The sequence below is a fragment of the Xenia sp. Carnegie-2017 genome, unplaced genomic scaffold (assembly GCF_021976095.1).
Source record: "Xenia sp. Carnegie-2017 unplaced genomic scaffold, XeniaSp_v1 HiC_scaffold_6, whole genome shotgun sequence".
NCBI classification, from domain to species: Eukaryota; Metazoa; Cnidaria; class Anthozoa; order Malacalcyonacea; family Xeniidae; genus Xenia; species Xenia sp. Carnegie-2017.
Genome location: NW_025813526.1, coordinates 16,482,008 through 16,501,151, shown reverse-complemented (window position 1 = coordinate 16,501,151; position 19,144 = coordinate 16,482,008). Strand labels below are relative to the sequence as shown.

General features: G+C 32.6%; 2 protein-coding genes across 2 annotated transcripts; both read right to left on the bottom strand.

Annotated features, from left to right (window-relative positions):
* Positions 1-299: 299 nt before the first annotated feature.
* Positions 300-11,480, bottom strand: LOC124457982 (protein arginine N-methyltransferase 1-like). The gene is made up of 11 exons (XM_047008110.1): positions 11,359-11,480; positions 11,158-11,278; positions 9,478-9,488; positions 9,073-9,228; positions 6,871-6,934; positions 6,131-6,273; positions 5,801-5,888; positions 5,415-5,530; positions 1,400-1,550; positions 979-1,100; positions 300-861 (listed from the first exon to the last, which is right to left on the bottom strand). Exons 1-11 carry the CDS (start codon positions 11,404-11,406, stop codon positions 778-780), a joined length of 1,104 nt encoding a protein of 367 aa, XP_046864066.1. The 5' UTR covers positions 11,407-11,480; the 3' UTR covers positions 300-777.
* A 3,499-nt stretch (positions 11,481-14,979) lies between these two features.
* LOC124457588 lies at positions 14,980-19,144 on the bottom strand. The gene is made up of 4 exons (XM_047007811.1): positions 18,986-19,144; positions 15,752-15,822; positions 15,419-15,607; positions 14,980-15,223 (listed from the first exon to the last, which is right to left on the bottom strand). Exons 1-4 carry the CDS (start codon positions 19,045-19,047, stop codon positions 15,099-15,101), a joined length of 447 nt encoding a protein of 148 aa, XP_046863767.1. The 5' UTR covers positions 19,048-19,144; the 3' UTR covers positions 14,980-15,098.

Genomic DNA, 19,144 nt, shown 5'->3' with positions numbered 1-19,144 from the left:
TGTCATTATACTTTTGTCGGCGAGTCACAGCTTACATGATAGCAATTATTTCGGTTTCAATTCTCTCTTTTTATTTTTTTACTTGGCCTTTGGTTATTGTACGTCCCTTTTTAGCCATGTTTTTTTATTCATAAAGAGAAGAAAAACCAATATGGAGTTGTGCTATGTATACTACAAATCAATACAACTATTTTCTTTTATTGTTTTGGAAGAGTGAACACGGAAATACCTACATAAGAAACTATAATGCAGGTTACGCAACTGCGTTCAATCGTGTTTCAATGAAATAAAAGCATAAATAGTTAAGCCGTTTTTAATAATCTCGCACAACGTTTGTCTAATATAAATATTTACATTAAGTAAAGAAATAAAACGACATTACGCTAAGAAAGTTTGTGGTCGAAATTTCCAACAAATGAATATGGATTACCTCGTAAAACGCCTCTTAAAAGAACATGTTTTTTGCACCATATATTTATGCGGAAAGGTTAAAGCATTAAAAACGCAAAAATTCAAATGATTAATGAGTCAAATTACCACACCAAACTGGTCACGAGCCTATTCTCTACAGGAGTCTTTGTCATGCATGGTGAAAAATGGGCGTAAGAAACGTAAAGAAAACGATTATTCCATTAATATGTAACAAAAAGTTTGGTTATATCAGTTATATATAACATAAAAGTTGCAAGTTTATAAAGATGGCAAGGACTGGACAGATGAGCCGTTCTTTCTTCAAAAAGATCTTTTCTTCATTGCCTGATGTCAAGTCTTATGTCATTATCTCATTTTGTATTGCGTTTCTTCTTTTACTGAGCTCAACTCGCCATCAAACGCAATTGATATTTTGAAATCAAGATCCCGCTAAACAAAATGAAAAAACAAAAGTTTTAGCCTTGCTTATAGTATACGAAAGAAAACGAGACAATTAAGTATTGTACAGGTACATAAGTTTGGTGACAACAAAATAAAGTCATTTACATTATTTCTAGAGTTTTGTTTCAATGCAAAAGTTCCTTCGATTTTTTCACCGTGTTTAACGGTCAAATAATCATTGAGGTAAAACACCGTCTGTTTCCAATGGGTATATCTTGCTTCAGGACCTGGGAAATACAAAATCAAAATCATGTGTCATGAGACAAATACGTACGAATTGAGCAATGAAATTTCTGACATGGTACGAAAGTCAACATAAACAAAATTTTTTCACGAGAAGTTGTCAAAATTTCAAATTTTATTAAAAAAAACTACAGCATTTAGTATCAGCTGCAAATCAAACTCCTCGTTATATCAAAGTTTGTAAAACTTCAGTATCTTGTAGCATAGTTATCGAAATAATCAAACCTCAATCTCTGCCAATAGTACTTTGTAATTTTCCCATGTCAAAAATGAGGATAAGTACCTGTTGAAAACCCTGTTCTTTTATGACAATGTGTAAACTCTATGGTAAAATACGATACAAGAGCCTGGATGTAATCATCACGTTGAGAGAACAACTGATAAGAAACATCGAACTCGAGATCTTCTTTTTGTACTGTTTCAATATTAATCTCCTAAAAGAAAATAAAAACAAATCCAAATAAGCTACTTTTTTTCTTCAATAAACCAATCCATGCATGATAAATTATTTTTTTTAACTCCACAAAACTTTTCCCCTCGTAAACATGCCTCCAATTTCTATAATTTATTTTTTAAAACTGGCAAACAAGTCAAAAATGAAGATGCAACAGGCGATGACGATTAGCTTGTATGCTTCGTTCAAAACAGTTTACTGATTTTTATAAAACTTCGAATGTTATTCAAGTGCAGCTATCAGGAAATGAGACTTTATGTCATTAGCAAAGTTCTAAACTTAAATTGCGAAAACAATGATTAAATTTTAAATTGAACTTGTTTTTGAGAAGTAAAAGTTTTTTAACCATTTTTGTAATTGTAAGGATGTTAAGCATTGAACTAAATATAACTGGAAGGCTCCCTTCTGATATATCGGTAAACATATGAAATGAAGTCAAAATTTTGCATGTTAGAAAAGTCATGATGTGCGGGTTACTGATGTGCAACTACGTTATGTTCAACTATTGGTAAATGAATAAAATATTTTTTTATTATTTGTGTAGAAGATTATTTTCCTAATGGTCGCAAGTAGTTCAATTTAAAAGATAAAAAATGACATTTCAAAAAAAAAAACAACCCAAAAGTTAAGCAGAAAATACAGTGAGGAGCACAGTACAGAAACATACAGTAGTCTCACTCCATTGTGCAACTCGGTGCTGTATATTTAATTAGATTACTGACTGCGTCTAGTTATCTAAGCCCTCCTATTGGTCAGAAAATTCAATTTACTGGCTGCCACTATGCTAATCACATGCGCAATAAGATATGCGCTACCCAAAAAATATCCATACAGTGGGACCACTGTTTGTTTCCATACTGTGGTGACGTCATTGAGGCTTTTTTCCAATGAATTCACGATGACGTCATCATTTTCAACGGAAGGACATCATTTAAATGGATTTAAATGAAATAGCTCAAAGAATAAAACTTCCATCGTCATTAAAACGACAAGTTCCTATTGTATCGCGAATTTCATAAAATCGCCCCAGTCTCATTTGCGCATTTTTCTGATTTTTTACTACTTTGAAATCCAAATTTAGCAAAGACAGCGTAAAATCTAAAGCTCCCATTTAAATTTTGTTTTAGAACTTCATAACTCATTTTAACCATTGGTTTTATAAAACGCAGCATCCATTTTACTAACTTTAAGATTACTAAACTGCTCAAAGGCGCACCCGCCCTCACATTAAAATCAATGAAAAGCATGAAATTAAAATCATAAAAGTATTTGAACAAATCACCCGTTTTTGAGGGTAGCCACTGCGCATGCGCGGCTAACTACTATGCTATACCTAAAGAAGTGTCTGGGTGAGAGTCTGTCGGTACGTCGTGATATCCTCAACCGAGTCCTCGGTGATAGTCTCATATGCTAACGATGACGAATAGTATTGTTTTGTGTAGTATAGTCAATGCTTATGTCGTTCTATAATTATCTGTGCTTTAGAGCGCATAATCCTCACGTTGTTTTAGTGACTTTTGTCAAAACTCTGCAGCTGAAAATATCATTCATTTATATGTTTAACTGGTGATTACAGACGTCAAATATATCTCGTTTGGGCAAAAAGATACAATAAAATAAATGGTTTGAACCCGGTAGTATCGTTACATGTTTGTAGCTAAATCTGAAGATGAATACCGCTAAGGTTGTCGAAACGTCAGTCAACAACAACAAAAACAGTCCTTCTCAGGACTTTCTTAACCTGGACGATCATCATTTACAAACATGTAAAGATACAATAAACTTGATACAGTGTGCACTTCGTGCTTGTATTTTGTTCGGTATTTTATTCGTAAGTCACGCTGTTTATCTATCCCCTGTGTTCTGTTTTTTTGGGTGAGGAAAATGTAAAGCAGACAGGATATAGTAGTCTTTAAATCTTTTTCAATTAGTAATGATGACGATTTGGATTTAACAGAACGTCAAAAATACAGAAGAATTTAAATTTAAGATTAGAGTCAAGCTACGGCCTATGGAAAGTAACTACATCAGCAATGATATATTTAGTATTAACCATGTGAAATGCCTCCGTATTTAAACAATAAACATGAAAATTTAAATTGGAACAGAATCATCGGCAATATAGTCCTATCAAAACGTTAATAAGCAAATATTCATACAACACAAAAAACTGGCTTGATATATCCTGATGAAAGAACTACGTCTCTATTCACTACACGATTGTTAGACAAATAGGATGTAATATTTATTTAAAAAATCGTTTTAATTCAATATGGCAAAGCCGTTATCTGTTTGTAAATGATGATCGTCCAGGTTAAAAAAGTCCTGAGAAGGACTGTTTTTGTTGTTCTTGACTGACGTTTCGACAACCTTAGCGGTAGTCATCTTCAGAGTCAAATGAGGAGTAAACGTCAGGTTAGCCGTATTTGCTATCTGGTCCTTACGTCATTGTATTGTGTGTACAGGAAATGTGTATTGTCATTGTGAATTAGTGTGAAGTGAAATATTTTATTTTTAGTTGTGATGTGTGATTTAGGTGTGATGTTTTTAGTTGTAATGTGTGGGTGTCAATTGTGTATTGTCATTGTGAATTAGTGTGAAGTGAAATGTTTTTAGTTGATCGTTTGTTTGTATTGTGAATAAGTCGTTTGTAAGGTGCCGGTAATTGCTGTGATCTGTTCAGGGGGGTTTGTTCCAAGTTGGTATACCAGCTTTCTAATGTAAGCCGTTGTCTATAGTCAGTACTGTAAGTAATGCATTTTGCCGAGTCCCAGTCAATGTTGTGATTTGTGATTCGGTGATGTTCGGCAATGTGATTAGTTTAGTCTTGTTTCTTAGTAGCTCGTTTGTGTTCAGTAAGTCTTATGTTTAAGTTCCTGCCAGTTTCCCCGATATTGGAGGCGTGGCAGTCGGAGCAGTTTATTTTGTAAACTGCACCTTGTCGTTCGTTGGGTTGTTCTTTGTCCTTTATGTTCGTTAGTACTTGTCGTAACGTTGATTGGTTTATGTGCGACAGGTATGATGTATGGTCGTAAGATACGCGAGATAGTCTCAGACGTACCTTTGATGTAAGGTATTGTTGCTGTTGTCACTGAGTTGTTCGTTTCGTTGGGTTTGTAAGTGTTGCGTTTGATAAAGTCAGAGTTATAGTTGTTTTTGTCAAAAACACGTTTGAGATAGTTGTTTTCGTTTTGTAGAGCGTCTGGTGAATCACATATGATTTGTGCACGTCTTGTTAATGTTCTGATTGTGGTGGCTTTGTGTGATGTAGGGTTGTAAGATGATTGGTCTAGTAATCGGTCAGTATGTGTTGGCTTGCGATAAACTGTTTTTCGTAGTTTTTGATTGTCATGTTTTACCAAACAGTCGAGAAAAGGAAGAGTTCCGTTTTCTTCGACATCTTTGGTAAATTGTATGTGGCTGTTCTGTTTGTTGATGTGAGTATGAAAGTCATCAATCTCGTCTGCATGTAGTGCTGTGATTGTGTCATCTACGTAGCGAAACCAAAAAGGTAGTGCATGTTTGTAAGTCGTGAGCGCCCGTTCCTCTATAGATTGCATTACAATTTCAGCAACTACAACAGAAACGGGCGAGCTCATTGCTGTCCCATGTAATTGTTTGTACACACTACAAAGTAAAATGCATTATCTAACCAATATGAATGTTAAGGTGGCTTGCGGCAGCCAGTAATTTATTTAAAGAAAAATACAACACCAAGTAGTGGGACTATTGACTACTGTTTGCTCCGTGTACTGTAACTCAGGTCAAGGCTACCTACATGTACACAATATGTACCTATTTTTGTAAAGTTGGGGACGACGCAAATGAAGAAAAAATGACTTACTCTGAGAAGACACGAGTTTGTTACAATCTGTTTTGCTTCGACAACGTCAACAAGAGGCTCAGTAATGGCCACCTCACGAATGCAGCTCATATCAAAGCCATACACATTATCCCACCCTGAATAAAATATACATTTTACTATAAGTACTTGAGTAAAGCAAACATGATATGGTGTCATACAATGTGTAAACGTAAGTATTATGTATATGCTTATCTTTCCATAAGAAGTTACAACGAAGTTTCGAACATAATGTAAGATTTTAAAAATCATTAGAAACTAAAAATGATATTTTCAAAAGAAAATTGTTAAGTGAATGCCATATTGATAGCGAGAGAGAACAATAAATCATTTATTATTGGACAACAGCGCAAAACTGATTTACTTACAATAAATCTTCTCTTCTTTGTATTGCCTGTCCTCAATACCACAAATATATAGGCAAGCTTTGTCGGGAAACATTATCCCCTTCTTATCCTACAGAAACACATAAAATCCTTAAATACGTTGATAATATCAATTCAACAATACATCATAAACTTAAGTCATCAATAGAATATTCAAGATAGCACTTCCAACAACAAAATTTGATAAATTCACGGAAAAATTAAGTGAGGTTGACTTTCTAAAAATTAACGAAAAATATAGAATGTTGATTTATTTGTTTGTGAACTTCTTTAACAAATGTCATAAATTATAATTTTTGGAAATCAACATACCAACCATTTATCTCGAGCAAAAAGCACACTGTTCAGCATTGATTCGTAAAACAAACAATATCCCATCCATTCACTTATGATTATGTCCACTTTCTCAACAGGTAACGCGACTTCTTCAATTTTACCACGGACGAGAGTGATTGCTAGAGGAAATATAACGAGTTATTGGCTGTGACTCAGCATTGCACGCGACTGACCTATAAACATCACTGATATATGCACGTGACTGAACTATACACAACACAGATCTATGCACGTAACTGATCCATAAGCATCACCAATCTATGCATGTGACTGAAAAATAGACATTATAAATCTATGCACGTGACTCAAAAATAAACATCATCGTGACTGAACTATAAACATCGGTACGCGACTGAACTATGAACACCGCAGTATACACACGTTACTTTAGCTTATGTCCACCATTCTCCTTCTAATTTTTCTCATTACTGATGAAACCTCGACTGTGTTTGGCCTAAAATTTTATTTCTTAATGTTTCCCTTCTCGCAAAGACCAATGACACTGAAATATTTACAAAAAGACTCTTCTTCCAAAAAGATGTAAAAAACAAATACCAACAGATCCGATGATAAAAATATCTTTCATAAAGCCTTCATCATTACAATAAAATGTGCAAGCTGTGTCATTCTTGTCTTCAGCTTAGGATCATGAACGCAAACTTAATGACTACAAGACTAGCGTAATACATAATATCAAAAAAAGTATTTGATCATACATTTTTCCATGTGATTCGTCTCGATAATGGTTTGAGCATGCTCAATAATCGATGAGAAATCCACCTAATAAAGAAGAAAACAGTAGCATGAAAACACTATAATTCAGAAGAAGTTTATCGATACAATGTTATACACTACGCATGTCCGACATAAATAGTTAATAGACTGGGACATTTTTTATAATGTAAGCCTACGTATTTGACATTACCTAGTTAAGCCAAATCTCAGTATACCGTATGGACAGTGGCGGATCTAACGTACGTTAAAATAAATTATAGCTGCTGAATTTCAAATTCAATGTACTTTCCGAAAAATGCTATTGGTTTTGAATTTCTAAAGAGAATAGTTCCACCAGTGAACTTGTCTCTAAAGAGCTTAGAAATGTAAATATTTTCCAAATTGCGCTGCTGTGATTAATTTTGAGGTACCATAGATCAGCTACTGCGTATAAAGGTACATATGTAACAAGGAAACGCAAAGGAATTGACGGCATAAATTGAACTTTTATTTTTCTCAAGACCATATTTTTAACAAAACTAATAAATACAAATTAATCATCAAATTACGTTAGTAAAACTGGTTTGGAATAGGAGAACTATACAAAATACAGCTCTGGCCACATCATAGATGCTACTGATTTCCGACTCAGACATGCAATACATATATGCGTTGATCTTTACTGAGATAGGGCGATACGTTTTAGTGAGAAGTGATTTGCGGTGAGGTAGTAGCTAAGTAAGTAACGAAAATGTGTTCCTAAAGCAAGATAGGTATTTGGTATCCCTTCATAGGGAAGTTAATGAAAGATTTTTGCAAGAGTGAAAATTTCCAGGGCAGAGTAAATTATTTTAAGCAACGTGATTTCCCACCCTTTTCGAAAACGTTTTTCAAAAGACTAATATTGCTATTATAAGATAATGCATTGGCGTAGCCAGACCGCTTGTTTGGTCGTGCTATAAAAAATTTTCTGTGTTCACTCACAGTAAAAACACTAGATTTCTAAAGAAATGAACGATGATAATGATCTAAAATTTACATAGCAGGACCAAAATTACGGGCTAACACGTCACTGACTTAATGTCAATTTTTATATGGTCAATTATTGTCAGTGGATAATTTTTAATTCCAGGCAGTTTTAAAAGACAATCTATCATGTTTGCTGCAATTTTAGACGATGAAACCTACTAAAGCAAGCCTTAGGCAGATAGAACTAGCAATATGTAATGGTTAATTATTGGCAAGTGACTATTTCATAATCTAAAAACCTCTTAGAAACCATATAAACCATATAAAATTTATGCCACCAGAAATACGAAGGATGATTTGCTACCATGAGCAAATTGAAGTCTACGACTAAATAATGTTCACGTCCACAAATTAGTAAACTAGTCAAATAATTGTAATTACATCATATTTGTATTCGCAGGCCTTGCTTTGAGGGCACGTGATCGCGCACGCACGCCCACACGTGCCAAATTTTACCGAAGCAAGTGACCTATCGCGCGCGCCAGCTTTCTTCCACAACGGAGGGAAATTGTCGCGATAAATATCAAATTGCTGATTTCCATCCATTTACAGATTTTTATTTAATTTACATTGCATGACAAAAAAATATAATGTATTGATGAAAACCATTATTGAAAAATAGCTTTACTTGCATTTGTTAAAGTAATTTTCTAGGTGCAGTTTCCCTTTATCGCGTGCGTTTGTTATCACTATATAAGGATACTTAAAGATCTTTCAGGGTCGATGATCAATCACCCGATTTTCTTAAAGCAAGGCATGTATTCATGGTAAATAATTAGTTCATATTATAGCTTCCTATCATGAATCATAATACTTAACACTATTTATTCTACAAATATGGCACTTTGCACGTGTAGTACATTGAGCCTGCACTATCATGAATTATAATACTTAACACTATTTATTCAACAAAGATGGCATTTAACAGTGCGACTTGCTTTGAAAAAATCATTATTATTATTTGAACATGCAGCTACTTAAATAACAATGTTTGAATATAGTAATAACACTATAAGTCTTTAATATCAATTTAATGTTGGTACATGACAGAAGCTAGATTGTAAAATAATTATAAGACTAACCTATACACTCACAAAGAAAATAGCAATTTAGAACTAGTAATGTCCTGTACAAACACATCTCTAAGTTCAAACAAAAAAACCAAGTCTGCTCACCCCATAAACATGTTTTGCTCCAGCTTTAACAGCAAACATAGACAAAATTCCTGTTCCACAACCAACATCAAGAACAATTTTGCCACGAAACAAGTGCTTATTGTGATACATTGCATTTCTATATGTCAATGTCCGCACTTCATCTTTGAGCATCTCCTAAAAAACAATTTAGAAATACCTTATATTATACAAATATATATCTTAAAAAGCCATATTTCATAACAAGTACGTATAATGTAAACATGGGAAAATTAGATTTTAAATATTGAACAATCTGTGAATGAACATTATAAAGCCAGCTTCATTTTTTTAAGGAAAATGTTATTTCTTCAGACCTTAATCAAGTGCAAAGGACATGGAAAAGAAAATAAAGAAAAAAAAATATTTCACAAAGAGTAAGTTTACCTCGTGAATTCCTGATGAATCGAACAACATAGAAAAAAAAATTCAATATCACAAATGTACTTATCTATGAGGGAATAACTAAGATCTGACTAAAGATAATGTATGTATGATCAAATTAAATGCTTAAAAACAAAGTTTTTTGTAAATAATATCCAGTGATTTGCCAGCCAGAAAGCACATTTTCAATGGAAAACCCTAGATATTACTTTTGAAACACTGATTAAAAAGAATTGTGGAAAAAGGCTTTTCAAAGAATGACATTTTGGCTCTAACTTAAACATCTTCAGATACAGTGATATATATATTTATATCAACCTTCAAATAGTAGCAAGATAATAACAAAATTAAAGGGTATAAAATAACATAATAAAAAGATTAGAAAATTTGGATGATACCGATGTGTTGTTTATATAAGTAAGAAGAAATATAGCTATCTTTTTAATACTTGAAACTACATGTAAAATTTACTTATCATCGTATCTAAAGAAGTCTTAAATTAAAAAGCGAAACATTATCAATTAAAAAATTGTTTTAACCTAATTCTTTGGAATGGCACAATTACAAATATAATATTTTGGGCTATCATATTCATATTCAAAAAACAAAACTTCCATCAGCAAGTGGCATATTCAGCTTGCAATTTGGTTGTGCTATGTAAATGTTTTAATGTTCACTCATTGTCAAAACAATACAATAAAAAAATGTATGTTTATGATCTAAAACGTAGATAGCATGACAAAACTTCCAAGCTGGTTGGTTCACTGCCCCAGACTTAGAGTAAATATATTCCCCTGATACATTAGGTGCTGAAAGCATTAAATAATGAACACAGGGGCAAACTGAGGGGCAAAAATGCACCCAAACACATTAAATGTGTTATATTTTGTTGTTTTCTGCTTATAAACTTGGGTCACTAAAACTTGACAGTTAAGAAATGCCAGGAGCACATTTGCCCTTCATTGCAGCAAATTTATCATCATTGAAAACAAAAACCAATATTTTATAATTACTTGTAGGAGAAAATTTTTCTAACAAAATTACTGTACAAAGCTTAAGGAATATTATTACACTATATGATAATTGTGTCACTGAAGGCCCAAAGAAATATCTTTGCAAACAACATGATGTAAGAACATAACCGCGAACTAGGCTGTTTACTACGGCATATTTTTCCAAGGTATTGAGCAGAATTACAAAAAATGCTGCACAATGGGGGCAGTAAACCTAAAGGGCGGCATTTAGAGAACTTTTTATTGTAAACTTCTGGAAATAAAGGGTGGCGTTTAGACTTAGAAAAGCTGCAAGGGCAGATGTAACTCACTTAAAATCATCTAAGGGTAGCAACGTTTTCTTTGAATTTTATCTTGGGGGCAGCAATGCCCTAGTATGCAACATGAACCACCATCACATCATCTTTTGATGTACATTAAACACAAGCATTTAACCAAAAACATTTGATGTATACACTATATACACAATATAAATCTCAAGAAACAAAATCTATAGATTATTCAAATAGATAGAATGACACAAACATTGATTATAGGAGTTGTTATTGTACATACTTTTAAAAGTCAATCAAATTTGGTCGACGCAAAACACTAATGATGAAGACAGTCATAATGTTGACTTTAGCAAAGAACTTAAGTAAAAGATTAACATGAGCGTAAGAATCCTTACCAAAATGAGCGTATGAATCAAAATAATAGTCGGCACTTGTCATTTGATCTGGAGGCAAACTCTTCTTTTCATCTGTTGATTTTTCACAATCACCGTTTACTTTCATGGAAGATGCGCCTTCCTTTAAACGTAAAAATTTTATCATTACATATATGATGTCTTATGAACAGAAAAAGATAACAACTAACGGAGAAAACTCGCCTCCAATCTCGGAATCTTGGTTTCGCTGTTCTCCATTTTACGTTTCATTCTTTACTTTGCACGTGTAGAACATTGAGCCTGCACTATCAGAGATGTACGTATAATATACTTCACGTAGGTGTGTGTACTCTTATCGATAAACTTTAATTCTCTGACAGATGCACCTCATAGAAATTACCATTGTCATGGTATCATTAGAGTAGTGGGTCGTCAATTTTGCTCTGAAACTGTTTAATTATTACATGTTTATAGATGTAGATCGTACAGGCAGAGGCGTAACTAGAACGTTAATTGGGGGTGGGGGTGGTAGTGCACATTAATATATTCCGTTATGCCCTACTTTTTGTTGTTGTTGACTGACGTTTCGACAACCTTAGCAGTAGACATCTTCAGAGTCAAATGAGGAGTAAACGTCAGGTTAGCCGTATTTGTTATCTGGTTCTTACGTCATTGTATTGTGTGTACAGGAAATGTGTATTGTCATTGTGAATTAGTGTGAAGTGAAATATTTTTATTTTTAGTTGTGATGTGTGATTTAGGTGTGATGTTTTTAGTTGTAATGTGTGGGTGTCAATTGTGAATTGTCATTGTGGATTAGTGTGAAGCGTAATGTTTTTAGGTGATCATTTGTTTGTATTGTGAATGAGTCGTTTATAAGGTGCCGGTAATTGCTGTGATTTGTTCGGGAGGGTTTGTTCCAAGTTGGTTTACCAACTCTCTGATGTAAGCCGTTGTCTATAGTCAGTGCTGTCTAGAGTCCCAATCAATGCTGTGCTTTGTGAGTCGGCGATGTTTGGCAATGTGATTAGTGTTGTCTTGTTTCTTTGTAGCTCGTTTGTGTTCAGTAATACTTATGTTTACGTTCCTGCCAATTTCCCCGACATAGGAGGCGTGGCAGTCGGAGCTGTTTATTTTGTAAACTGCACCTTGTCATTCTTTGGGTTGTTCTTTGTCTTTTATGTTCGTTAGTACTTGTCGTAACGTTATGATTGGTTTATGTGCGACACGTATGTTGTATGGTCGTAAGATACGCGAGATAATCCCAGACGTACCTTTGATGTAAGGTATCGTTGTTCATTTCGTTGGGTTCGTTTGGTTTGTAAGTGTTGATAACAAATAACCAGATAACAAACATGGCTAGCCTCACGTTTACTCCTCATTAGACTCTTATTATTTTTCTTATTATAATTCTTATTATTTTTAAACCCAAGTAAACTATATTTACAAGAAAAATCTTTATGAAGCAATAATAAATTTTTATATTGCATATAAATCTTAACAGCCCAATAACAAGAAATTAAATAAATATGTTACGTGTTTTCGTAATCCCAGTAACGTATAACACCCAATGATCTTTATAATTTTTCAGTAGTCATATTTTTGTATTTTGTTCTCTTGAATTGTTTAATTTTGCTCGGGTTTCTTCTTTTTAGATTAAACAAATGAGTGCATACAAAATGCAATTGAAACAAAAAAGGGCGACCAGGATATTCATTCAATAAAATAGCAAATGTATAAACTGCCAAAATAGAGAAATACGATGATATTTTTTTACAAAAAAGTTAAAGTGGGTAAAATCGTATTTCGCGGCAAGACGTTCAAACAATTTGCGCGCATAACGATGGTGACATTTAATATTTATCGTAAACTAAAAAAATGAAATGATTTTTATAAAATTTAATAAATATTGAAGTATTACCATGTTAATAAAATCAACACACAAAAGAGAAAAGAAAACAAAGAAAAATAAAAAGAGGTGTCTTGTTATAAATGGTTTTTTTTTACATAAATTTAACTTCATAATGTGACAATGGAATTAATTCTAAAAAGAGTACAGTACAGTGTTGAAAGATCGTGAACAAATCTCACAGATTTGTGAACTTTTGGCTTTTTTCATTTACATTTCATGAACATTAAAAGTTTGTGAACTTTCTGTGAACTTTTCACAATTTTACAAATTTTTGTATTTTCATCATATTCATAAAGATAAATAATAGTTCAAAGAAAGGGAAATCTTTTTAGCTTGACATATCTTTCAAAACAACGAGGAATTTTAAGATAATCCGATATTTTCCGGTACTTTCCGTGTAATTCCAAGCGTTTTCGACAATTTCCGGGATTTTCCGGGGATGTCCGAGACTTTCCGTAAACTTCCGATCTTAAAAATTAGATGTAATACAATGATGTAATATGAACTTTTTGCCGTTTTTGTAAACTTTTGACGCAAGCGAGCATGAATATTTAAAATTCATCTTACAACACAGTTACGCCTCTGCGTCCAGGTTAGTATAGTCTTGAGAAGCACTGTTGATGTTGATATTGAGATACGTTTCGACAACCATAGTTGCAGTCATCTTACACAAAGGCGATAAAAATCAAATAAAAGCCTCTCTCTTTAATGTCATGTGTTTACATAAGTGCCCTCAAATTTATAACATCTAGCGTTTATCAGACAATGCAAACAAAAATGACTCAGCTATAAGCATGGGTAATACATGAAGCTACAATATGGTATTTTTGTTAAAGCTCAGTTAACAGTTTCAGAAATTTGCCAATTCACAGGGTAAAATACAAGGGCACTTTTTTAAAATGTTTTCTTTTTACTTCAATCCCAATATTTCACAGAGGAAGCATAAAATGTATTGACTTGCATAAAACCATATCTCGTGATTTGTGCTTACAAAACAAATGTTCAAAAGTAAATTATAGCGAAAACGTTTTTATTTTAAATTCAACTTTTTTGCATCGCTATTAACTTTGACGATTTGTTCTTGTTTTGCTGATTCAAGCGTTATATAGTAAGCATTGGTGAGTGATTTTTTGCACATGTGTTAGCATTCAATATTTATAATTAGAATCAAATGTATTCTGGTGAGTTTCGGTTTCCTATATAAAATTATTTGAACATTTCCAAGTTTAGATTTAGCTCTGCGACTTAGCCCATTATTTACACTTAATGAAGCTATGGTACTTGTTGTTTATCGAGTATACATGAAAAAGTTTCCAATCCTCCACTATTATTCAACTTAATTCCTATATACATCCTTAGATTTGTTTTCAAAAATGAATTAAATCTTTAACAATTGTAGTCAACGAAAATAACAAATTAAAAATAAGGTATTGATGGAAACTTGAAATATTTATGGATTCAATCAAGCAGTCTATAGGTTTACTGCGATTGCATGTATATAACAAGTCACTTTTTGTTTGCGAATACATTTAAATTATATTTGCATTTTCTGCATAATAGCTATTAATACTTGAGTTTAGCAAGAAAACATAATGTTACATAAGTTAACTTTGACTATTTAAAAATTTTGATGGCACGAGTCCTGCAAAAGGAACATAAAATTTCTAGATAGTCTTTACAATTATGACAATCAAAGAATAGAAATAGGCTTTCCAAAAAGATAAAAATTTTTGTATTCTTTGTGGAGATCCTTGAAAGTACTGAATCAACATTATTGATACTTATGACCTAAAAGTAAATACATTAGACACATAATTGTAAATAATAGTGGAAAACATCGATTGTGATTTTGAAGAAATTTTTTAATTTGGCAACTCCGTAAATATTAAAAACATAAACAAACTATCGAAAAAAGACATGAAACCAGCATCTTGAAGAGAGAAAAAACATTAAAATTTATTTTAAACACTACCAGTGCACAAAATGAGATACAACAATATAAAGTATAATGAAAGAAATTAGATAGAAAATAAGCATCGACTTTTTTAATTTACAGGAGAGGAGTACAGCAGTATACATATCCCTTAAACGCATATCGTGATGTTTGAGTTCCCCATGAAGGAAGATATCCTACTGAAGAATGGAGTATGCATGTCTTATGAGGACCATTATTGCCTAAAAAACATTTATAAAATCAATCTTTTAGTTAATAAGTCTTGAAGCTAATAATTATTTTTAAAAGGTATAAATAGAAAGGATGAAACCAGTTATCTTTCAAACAGAAGTCCTTCTCCCTAGTGTTACTAAATATTATATTTTTTCGAGGATGTTTGTAACTATATTTTCTATACAGGTAGATAGTATTTTTACCAATTTGAAGCCATTGGTTATATGCGTCTTTAACAGGAGTCCAATGATCACCAAACCTTACTGGTCCAACTGGATATTTACCATCTCGACAAATGACAAAAGAAGGACACAATTGTTTTCCATCAGCTTTACATGTCGTCTTGGCAGACAAATAAGTAATATCGCTAGAAAGGGACTTGACAACGTATGCTGAAAAAATATGACTTAAAATGAATTTCAGGAAATTTTGTGAAACACATTAATTTTAATGAAAGGAATTAAGATGTATAAAAGTAGCATTAATTTCTTCTTTTCTTAACTATGTGGAATTTTAGACTGTATTTTCCAACTCACCAACACCCACAACGCTGCGTGTTTTCCTCTCCATCTGTATTAAGTCATCATCAGCTCTCATAACTCTTGCACTGTACAAAACAAAAAATCAGACTCAGTGATAAAATATTATAGAATATTCTTGATAAATAAAAAACGGTGGAATATTTTTATAAACAATGGCTCATAGCTCATATCCATCCTTTGTTCAGTATTCTTACAAGCATTTAGAAGAAAGTATTGGGAAATGTTGACGTTAAAAGATTATATTAATGACATTAAGGAATTTGATCAGTAATATAGATCATGATTATTTACGAGTTTTCTGATAGAAAGTAACTAGCGCAAAAATTTTTCAAATGACCAATAATTCTTCAAGTAGATTGTTATGTGTCTGACAGTAAATATAACGCACAAAAACAAAAACAACAAAAGTATTGAAATGAAGCGGGAATGAGCCATATTTTCAGACGAAATTGCTAAAAAATTATAACAGTTACCAACTGGAAACCTCTTTAATGGCTGCTAAACACTGATGAAAAAACATAATAAAATATAAAGGAATGTTTCCAGTAAAGAAAAAGCTTTCTTAATTGTCGTGCATTTTCATTAAACTGATATCAACTTAAGATTATAAGTTCTTGTTATGAAATATTTATGACCACATGGTTATTACACGATGCATATGGAATATTCTTTTAATGAAGACATTGACTTTATAATAAATGCACGATTTATGATTTCTCAGTTCCTTTGAGAAAAATTTGTCAAAACTCATTATCATGTTTTCGATTGTTTTTAATCGTTTATTTTGCTGCTACATTCTTTACAAATCTTTACAATTCTTTACATTCTTCAGGTATAGTTGTTAAATTTGCATTTTACTTCAAACATTTGACATCGTGAATGATTTCAATGATCTGTCGTCGACCGAATAGTATGTGCTTTTATTGTATATTTTTCTTAATTTTAGAATCTTTGCAGTGTTTTATCCACGCCACATCCCCGATGACAAAAATCCGGTATTTCACCTCACTCTCCAGGCAGAAAAAAACAGTCCTAAAAGGAGTCTGTTTCAGCCTGGAAACATACAGAGATGAAAAACGTACAACACTCCTGTACAACTTCAGAATATTCGCTAAAACGAAAACAAGGTAAAAAAGACGCAATTTTTAAAAGCGGACGAAATTAATAGAGCTCAATTAGAATCTATATCTTGCACATATAGAACTTGAACTTGAACTCGATTCTTTATCAATGACAACTGATATTTTTCAAACCTCCAATAAATGGCTCTAGAAAAGCTAATATCTTTAAAAGCTGAAGTTTCTAATGCGTACACGTAAAATGTATATCAACTTAGCATGGTTTTCTTTATAAAACAAGACTTGATGATTCGCGATCCTACCGGATATGCAAAACTTATTTTATGGCAAGACAATGTAGTCACTCTGAAACTGCATCAAACGTATTTGCTCCAAAACCTTTGCGTGGAAGTTGCAAAAGATGAAAATACAGCTCAGTTAGAAAAAATTCTCTGTGAAGCAACAGATTAATTTGAAAACAATTTAGAATCTATTAATAGCGACATTAACAGTCCATGGATGAATTCTTGGTGTGCTTAATGTATCATACACATTGACATGTATAACATGCATCAAAAAAGTTATTCCAAAAACTGATCAAATGGGAAATTGTGAAGCCTACAGTGTTAACTGCACGTATATTCTATGAAAATATAGACACAAATAAACAGTTTACCAAAAGCTTAACTCTGCATACCTTATATAGTTTTAGTTTTGACTTTGTTTACGTTTAAATTGCACTTTTTAAGCAATGACGTCAATATGAATATAATAATTTGTAATATTAAGAACTTAAAATTTCATAGATTGTAAAAAACTGATATTGATATGTTAATTTTTTTTACCCATGTGAACCTATTTTAATTGTTTTGACAATAGTTAGTAGGGATCAGCAGTTCAAAAATACTATACACAATAACACAATAAATAATTTTAAGAAGCTGTCATTTTTTGTTGGAGTATTTTCGTTGGTAATATTTAAAGGTTTAGAAGTATCTTTATGATAATTGTTCAGTAAATCATTTTGTACATTGCTTCGACTTGAATTTGTTTTCATTTTGTGTGGCAATGCAACACTTTCAATTTAATAGTAGCTTCTAGTTACGCTGAGGCGTGGCAGCACACTATTCTTCACATGACTCGACCTATTCCCCAACACGACCTATATACTGGTGAAACCTCGATAAGTGTCTGTCTGTTAACAATTCCGGGGGGGTGCTTTACGGAATATGGCCTAAATAACGTATTACAGTAGATGGTAAAATCGGGTGATCACCGACATCAATTATACATATCTCGTTTGGCGAAAAACACATGAAATGGATTCACCGTGTCGTATTTAGCCCGCTCGGTTCACATTTTTTATCTAGCGCTCTATGGTCACACGGTGAGAAAACTGTTGTGTAAGCATGTATTTATTTTCGTTCGAGCTTTTATTATTACTTGAAATATCGGTGTGGATTTAACAAAACGTCAATAATAATTTAAACGCATGGTGCGAGTTTAACCATGAAATATGAATTATGAACACGATGAAGCGTTTGCTCTAGGCGAAACCATACATCATTTTATCGCAGTCGCGTAGAATCATCGGAAAGAAGCTTCTATGAAAATGTTATAAAGGAAATAATGGAAACAAAACTACAGTTTTATAATATTGTCCGTTTCTACGTTTGTAAACATGCGCTCGATTGATCGGTTGAGTAATTAAAGTATAATACTTTTAATCAAAAGCATTTTAAAGACAAATTTGTTGGAGATATAAACATGTTATCAAAAAATCGTTCTCGTTCGAAATGGTAATGAATTTATCTTTAAAACTATTTGAAACGTAAAATGAAATAAGATGTAAAGCGCGGGAGCTATTTTTTCCCGGAAATCAACCGTCGACTTTCAGAACGCGTGCATTATTGACTGTCGTTAATCATCAAAAGTTCAACAATACCAGAAAGGTATCTTTTTTTTTATTGTAGAACAGTAATACACAACTATGCGGGAATTCGTAACATTGAGAAAATGAAATAACCTTCGAAAATACATGTCCAAACTAAGCTCCTACCCGTCGCATATGATGCATCTTTTTGAATGTTTATATGCTTAGTTGACGCATCTATAAATAGCTAAGTCTTTTAGCACGTACAACAAAAACTTTGAGAAAGTTTATATTTACCTGTGCACATTACTGAATACAATTAAAATAATCAATAATGAAATAAAGTTGGAGTAAGCCATCTTTACAGAAAGAAATCGTTCCAAAATGTTTCACCAAAAAACAATTAACTTCAAAGTTAAACTGCACCTAAATATTCAACGAACCTTTGCTTTTGTT

What these genes read in the sequence shown, in the direction of transcription:
- LOC124457588 (XM_047007811.1), bottom strand. Translation starts at nt 19,047, where the DNA reads ATGGCTTACTCCAACTTTATTTCATTATTGATTATTTTAATTGTATTC. An exon ending in ACGCAGCGTTGTGGGTGTTG is followed by an intron (nt 15,608 to 15,751) that starts GTGAGTTGGAAA and finishes ATATTTTTTCAG; the next exon opens with CATACGTTGTCAAGTCCCTT. An exon ending in TAACCAATGGCTTCAAATTG is followed by an intron (nt 15,224 to 15,418) that starts GTAAAAATACTA and finishes AATGTTTTTTAG; the next exon opens with GCAATAATGGTCCTCATAAG.
- LOC124457982 (XM_047008110.1), bottom strand. Translation starts at nt 11,406, where the DNA reads ATGAAACGTAAAATGGAGAACAGCGAAACCAAGATTCCGAGATTGGAG. An exon ending in GAGCAAAACATGTTTATGGG is followed by an intron (nt 6,935 to 9,072) that starts GTGAGCAGACTT and finishes CTTCTTTATTAG; the next exon opens with GTGGATTTCTCATCGATTAT. An exon ending in AACAAAACTCTAGAAATAAT is followed by an intron (nt 862 to 978) that starts GTAAATGACTTT and finishes CATTTTGTTTAG; the next exon opens with CGGGATCTTGATTTCAAAAT.